The sequence below is a fragment of the Oncorhynchus masou genome, unplaced genomic scaffold (assembly GCF_036934945.1).
Source record: "Oncorhynchus masou masou isolate Uvic2021 unplaced genomic scaffold, UVic_Omas_1.1 unplaced_scaffold_3744, whole genome shotgun sequence".
In the NCBI taxonomy this organism is placed as follows: Eukaryota; Metazoa; Chordata; class Actinopteri; order Salmoniformes; family Salmonidae; genus Oncorhynchus; species Oncorhynchus masou.
The window spans coordinates 25001-31792 of NW_027010146.1; the positions used below are offsets into that span (position 1 = coordinate 25001).

The 6792-nt window shown below is 44.2% G+C and overlaps 1 protein-coding gene across 1 annotated transcript in view; it reads left to right on the plus strand.

Moving 5' to 3' along the window:
• Positions 1 to 6507, plus strand: part of LOC135534652 (calmodulin-regulated spectrin-associated protein 2-like) — a gene marked incomplete at its 3' end in the record, with an annotated part of 14669 nt that extends 8162 nt beyond the window's left edge. Inside the window, exons 5-6 of the mRNA XM_064961578.1 lie at positions 5969 to 6107; positions 6368 to 6507. Of these exons, the coding sequence (XP_064817650.1) occupies positions 5969 to 6107; positions 6368 to 6507 (279 nt within the window). The remainder of the gene's footprint in view (positions 1 to 5968; positions 6108 to 6367) is intronic.
• Between the last annotated feature and the right edge of the window lie 285 nt (positions 6508 to 6792).

The window sequence follows — 6792 nt, forward strand, 5'->3', positions numbered from 1 at the left end:
CTTGTTGTTTTTCAGTCTGCTAACACAGTTCTCTAGAGGAAGGAGCTTGTTGTTTTTCAGTCTGCTAACACAGTTCTCTAGAGGAAGGAGCTTGTTGTTTTTCAGTCTGCAAACACAGTTCTCTAGAGGAAGGAGCTTGTTGTTTTCCAGTCTGCTAACACAGTTCTCTAGAGGAAGGAGCTTGTTGTTTTTCAGTCTGCTAACACAGTTCTCTAGAGGAAGGAGCTTGTTGTTTTTCAGTCTGCTAACACTGTTCTCTAGAGGAAGGAGCTTGTTGTTTTTCAGTCTGCTAACACAGTTCTCTAGAGGAAGGAGCTTGTTGTTTTTCAGTCTGCTAACACAGTTCTCTAGAGGAAGGAGCTTGTTGTTTTTCAGTCTGCTAACACTGTTCTCTAGAGGAAGGAGCTTGTTGTTTTTCAGTCTGCTAACACAGTTCTCTAGAGGAAGGAGCGTGTTGTTTTTCAGTCTGCTAACACAGTTCTCTAGAGGAAGGAGCGTGTTGTTTTTCAGTCTGCTAACACAGTTCTCTAGAGGAAGGAGCTTGTTGTTTTTCAGTCTGCTAACACAGTTCTCTAGAGGAAGGAGCTTGTTGTTTTTCAGTCTGCTTACACAGTTCTCTAGAGGAAGGAGCTTGTTGTTTTTCAGTCTGCTAACACAGTTCTTTAGAGGAAGGAGCATGTTGTTTTTCAGTCTGCTAACACAGTTCTCTAGAGGAAGGAGCTTGTTGTTTTTCAGTCTGCTAACACAGTTCTCTAGAGGAAGGAGCTTGTTGTTTTTCAGTCTGCTAACACAGTTCTCTAGAGGAAGGAGCTTGTTGTTTTTCAGTCTGCTAACACAGTTCTCTAGAGGAAGGAGCGTGTTGTTTTTCAGTCTGCTAACACAGTTCTCTAGAGGAAGGAGCTTGTTGTTTTTCAGTCTGCTTACACAGTTCTCTATAGGAAGGAGCTTGTTGTTTTTCAGTCTGCTGACACAGTTCTCTAGAGGAAGGAGCGTGTTGTTTTTCAGTCTGCTAACACAGTTCTCTAGAGGAAGGAGCTTGTTGTTTTTCAGTCTGCTAACACAGTTCTCTAGAGGAAGGAGCTTGTTGTTTTTCAGTCTGCTAACACAGTTCTCTAGAGGAAGGAGCTTGTTGTTTTTCAGTCTGCTAACACAGTTCTCTAGAGGAAGGAGCTTGTTGTTTTTCAGTCTGCTAACACAGTTCTCTAGAGGAAGGAGCTTGTTGTTTTTCAGTCTGCTAACACAGTTCTCTAGAGGAAGGAGCTTGTTGTTTTTCAGTCTGCTAACACAGTTCTCTAGAGGAAGGAGCGTGTTGTTTTTCAGTCTGCAAACACAGTTCTCTAGAGGAAGGAGCTTGTTGTTTTTCAGTCTGCTAACACAGTTCTCTAGAGGAAGGAGCTTGTTGTTTTTCAGTCTGCTAACACAGTTCTCTAGAGGAAGGAGCTTGTTGTTTTCCAGTCTGCTAACACTGTTCTCTAGAGGAAGGAGCTTGTTGTTTTTCAGTCTGCTAACACAGTTCTCTAGAGGAAGGAGCTTGTTGTTTTTCAGTCTGCTAACACAGTTCTCTAGAGGAAGGAGCTTGTTGTTTTTCAGTCTGCTAACACAGTTCTCTAGAGGAAGGAGCTTGTTGTTTTTCAGTCTGCTAACACAGTTCTCTAGAGGAAGGAGCTTGTTGTTTTTCAGTCTGCTAACACAGTTCTCTAGAGGAAGGAGCTTGTTGTTTTTCAGTCTGCTAACACAGTTCTCTAGAGGAAGGAGCTTGTTGTTTTTCAGTCTGCTAACACAGTTCTCTAGAGGAAGGAGCTTATTGTTTTTCAGTCTGCAAACACAGTTCTCTAGAGGAAGGAGCTTGTTGTTTTTCAGTCTGCTAACACAGTTCTCTAGAGGAAGGAGCTTGTTGTTTTTCAGTCTGCTAACACAGTTCTCTAGAGGAAGGAGCTTGTTGTTTTTCAGTCTGCTAACACAGTTCTCTAGAGGAAGGAGCTTGTTGTTTTTCAGTCTGCTAACACAGTTCTCTAGAGGAAGGAGCGTGTTGTTTTTCAGTCTGCAAACACAGTTCTCTAGAGGAAGGAGCTTGTTGTTTTTCAGTCTGCTAACACAGTTCTCTAGAGGAATGAGCTTGTTGTTTTTCAGTCTGCTAACACAGCTCTCTAGAGGAAGGAGCTTGTTGTTTTTCAGTCTGCTAACACAGTTCTCTAGAGGAAGGAGCTTATTGTTTTTCAGTCTGCTAACACAGTTCTCTAGAGGAAGGAGCTTGTTGTTTTTCAGTCTGCAAACACAGTTCTCTAGAGGAAGGAGCTTGTTGTTTTTCAGTCTGCTAACACAGTTCTCTAGAGGAAGGAGCTTGTTGTTTTTCAGTCTGCTAACACAGTTCTCTAGAGGAAGGAGCTTGTTGTTTCCAGTCTGCTAACACTGTTCTCTAGAGGAAGGAGCTTGTTGTTTTTCAGTCTGCTAACACAGTTCTCTAGAGGAAGGAGCTTGTTGTTTTTCAGTCTGCTAACACAGTTCTCTAGAGGAAGGAGCTTGTTGTTTTTCAGTCTGCTAACACAGTTCTCTAGAGGAAGGAGCGTGTTGTTTTTCAGTCTGCTAACACAGTTCTCTAGAGGAAGGAGCGTGTTGTTTTTCAGTCTGCTAACACAGTTCTCTAGAGGAAGGAGCTTGTTGTTTTCAGTCTGCTTACACAGTTCTCTAGAGGAAGGAGCTTGTTGTTTTTCAGTCTGCTAACACAGTTCTTTAGAGGAAGGAGCGTGTTGTTTTTCAGTCTGCTAACACTGTTCTCTAGAGGAAGGAGCTTGTTGTTTTTCAGTCTGCTAACACTGTTCTCTAGAGGAAGGAGCTTGTTGTTTTTCAGTCTGCGAACACAGTTCTCTAGAGGAAGGAGCTTGTTGTTTTTCAGTCTGCTAACACAGTTTTCTAGAGGAAGGAGCTTGTTGTTTTTCAGTCTGCGAACACAGTTCTCTAGAGGAAGGAGCTTGTTGTTTTTCAGTCTGCTAACACAGTTCTCTAGAGGAAGGAGCTTGTTGTTTGTCAGTCTGCTAACACAGTTCTCTAGAGGAAGGAGCGTGTTGTTTTTCAGTCTGCAAACACAGTTCTCTAGAGGAAGGAGCTTGTTGTTTTTCAGTCTGCTAACACAGTTCTCTAGAGGAAGGAGCTTGTTGTTTTTCAGTCTGCTAACACAGTTCTCTAGAGGAAGGAGCTTGTTGTTTTCAGTCTGCTAACACTGTTCTCTAGAGGAAGGAGCTTGTTGTTTTCCAGTCTGCTAACACTGTTCTCTAGAGGAAGGAGCGTGTTGTTTTTCAGTCTGCTAACACAGTTCTCTAGAGGAAGGAGCTTGTTGTTTTTCAGTCTGCTAACACAGTTCTCTAGAGGAAGGAGCTTGTTGTTTTTCAGTCTGCTAACACTGTTCTCTAGAGGAAGGAGCTTGTTGTTTTTCAGTCTGCTAACACAGTTCTTCAGAGGAAGGAGCGTGTTGTTTTTCCAGTCTGCTAACACAGTTCTCTAGAGGAAGGAGCTTGTTGTTTTTCAGTCTGCTAACACAGTTCTCTAGAGGAAGGAGCTTGTTGTTTTTCAGTCTGCTAACACAGTTCTCTAGAGGAAGGAGCGTGTTGTTTTTCAGTCTGCTAACACAGTTCTCTAGAGGAAGGAGCTTGTTGTTTTCCAGTCTGCTAACACTGTTCTCTAGAGGAAGGAGCTTGTTGTTTTCCAGTCTGCTAACACAGTTCTCTAGAGGAAGGAGCTTGTTGTTTTTCAGTCTGCAAACACAGTTCTCTAGAGGAAGGAGCTTGTTGTTTTTCAGTCTGCTAACACAGTTCTCTAGAGGAAGGAGCGTGTTGTTTTTCAGTCTGCAAACACAGTTCTCTAGAGGAAGGAGCTTGTTGTTTTTCAGTCTGCTAACACAGTTCTCTAGAGGAATGAGCTTGTTGTTTTTCAGTCTGCTAACACAGTTCTCTAGAGGAAGGAGCTTGTTGTTTTTCAGTCTGCTAACACAGTTCTCTAGAGGAAGGAGCTTATTGTTTTTCAGTCTGCTAACACAGTTCTCTAGAGGAAGGAGCGTGTTGTTTTTCAGTCTGCAAACACAGTTCTCTAGAGGAAGGAGCTTGTTGTTTTCAGTCTGCTAACACAGTTCTCTAGAGGAAGGAGCTTGTTGTTTTTCAGTCTGCTAACACAGTTCTCTAGAGGAAGGAGCTTGTTGTTTCCAGTCTGCTAACACTGTTCTCTAGAGGAAGGAGCTTGTTGTTTTTCAGTCTGCTAACACAGTTCTCTAGAGGAAGGAGCTTGTTGTTTTTCAGTCTGCTAACACAGTTCTCTAGAGGAAGGAGCTTGTTGTTTTTCAGTCTGCTAACACTGTTCTCTAGAGGAAGGAGCTTGTTGTTTTTCAGTCTGCTAACACAGTTCTCTAGAGGAAGGAGCGTGTTGTTTTTCAGTCTGCAAACACAGTTCTCTAGAGGAAGGAGCTTGTTGTTTTTCAGTCTGCTAACACAGTTCTCTAGAGGAAGGAGCGTGTTGTTTTTCAGTCTGCTAACACAGTTCTCTAGAGGAAGGAGCGTGTTGTTTTTCAGTCTGCTAACACAGTTCTCTAGAGGAAGGAGCGTGTTGTTTTTCAGTCTGCTAACACTGTTCTCTAGAGGAAGGAGCTTGTTGTTTTTCAGTCTGCTAACACTGTTCTCTAGAGGAAGGAGCTTGTTGTTTTTCAGTCTGCGAACACAGTTCTCTAGAGGAAGGAGCTTGTTGTTTTTCAGTCTGCTAACACAGTTCTCTAGAGGAAGGAGCTTGTTGTTTTTCAGTCTGCGAACACAGTTCTCTAGAGGAAGGAGCTTGTTGTTTTTCAGTCTGCTAACACAGTTCTCTAGAGGAAGGAGCTTGTTGTTTTTCAGTCTGCTAACACAGTTCTCTAGAGGAAGGAGCGTGTTGTTTTTCAGTCTGCAAACACAGTTCTCTAGAGGAAGGAGCTTGTTGTTTTTCAGTCTGCTAACACAGTTCTCTAGAGGAAGGAGCTTGTTGTTTTTCAGTCTGCTAACACAGTTCTCTAGAGGAAGGAGCTTGTTGTTTTCCAGTCTGCTAACACTGTTCTCTAGAGGAAGGAGCTTGTTGTTTTCCAGTCTGCTAACACTGTTCTCTAGAGGAAGGAGCGTGTTGTTTTTCAGTCTGCTAACACAGTTCTCTAGAGGAAGGAGCTTGTTGTTTTTCAGTCTGCTAACACAGTTCTCTAGAGGAAGGAGCTTGTTGTTTTTCAGTCTGCTAACACTGTTCTCTAGAGGAAGGAGCTTGTTGTTTTTCAGTCTGCTAACACAGTTCTTCAGAGGAAGGAGCGTGTTGTTTTTCAGTCTGTAAACACAGTTCTCTAGAGGAAGGAGCTTGTTGTTTTTCAGTCTGCTAACACAGTTCTTGTCGTTTTCTGGTCTCACTTGATTTCTTCTTTCTCCTTCGTGGTTCAGTCACTCAAGTGCCTTGTGGTTCTACTGCCTGTTGTTGCACTGCATGTCCACCAGAGAGCGCTACAGTCTCAGCTCACACTGCTTCAACTCTTTTCTGCACTTCCTTTCTTTTCTTTCTTTCTGTCTGCCATCCGTCTTTTCACTGCAGTGTCTCGTTTGACATGTGAGCCATAACTCTGTTCAGCGTGTGCGCTGCTTGTGTGTGCGAGTGTACTGTGCTGCAGTAATTCTTGTGCTTGGTTTGTCAGATTTCTTTTCTCTGCTGTGTTGGTAGATTATTGGCTGGCTGTGGAGTTTATGACATGTCTTGATCATTTCTCTAAACATCGTGGCAAAGTCATCTGTATTGTGGGGTAATTCTGGGCCTTTTGGTTTGAATAACTAATTCAACAATAGGTAGTTAACTGTTGTTTTTTTCTCTCTCCCTTCTCTCTCTCATGTCCCTCCCTCCTCCCTCCCCTCCCTCCCTCCCTCCCTCCCTCCCTCCCTCCCTCCCTCCCTCCCTCCCTCCCTCCCTCCCTCCCTCTCTCTGTCAGATCCGTTATAGGAAGGATAAGGTTCTGTCTAAGCAGACTCCTACTTTTCCTCTGGTGTCTGGTGTAAGGGATTTGTCTAATGGCTGTGCTATAGCTGCTGTTCTGCACTACTACTGTCCTGACCTGCTGCCACTGGAGGGTACACACACACACACACACACACACACACACACACACACACACACACACACACTCACACTCACACTCACACTCACACTCACACTCACACACACACACACACACTCACACACACACACACACCTCTGATATCTACCCCTCCTCTCCTCTCTCCTCCCTCCTCTCTCTCTCCTCCTCACTCCTCCTCTGTCTTCACCCTCATCCTACTCCTTCACCCTCCTGCTTCCTCTTCCTCCTCCTCCTCATGCCCCTCTCCTCTAGATGTGTGTCTGAAGGACACCATGTCAGTGGCAGACAGTCTGTATAACCTGCAGCTGATCAGAGAGATCAGTGAGACCAGTCTACAGAGGTGCTGTCACCTGGAGCTGGAGGACCTGCTCTACGCCCCGCCCACACTACACGTAGGTACATCTCTGTCCAGGACATAGTACTACACCTCTCCACAACACTACACGTAGGTACATCTCTGTCCAGGACATAGTACTAGACCTCTCCACAACACTACACGTAGGTACATCTCTGTCCAGGACATAGTACTAGACCTCTCCACAACACTACACGTAGGTACAACTCTGTCCAGGACATAGTACTACACCTCTAAACCAACACTACACGTAGGTACATCTCTGTCCAGGACATAGTACTAGACCTCTCCACAACACTACACGTAGGTACATCTCTGTCCA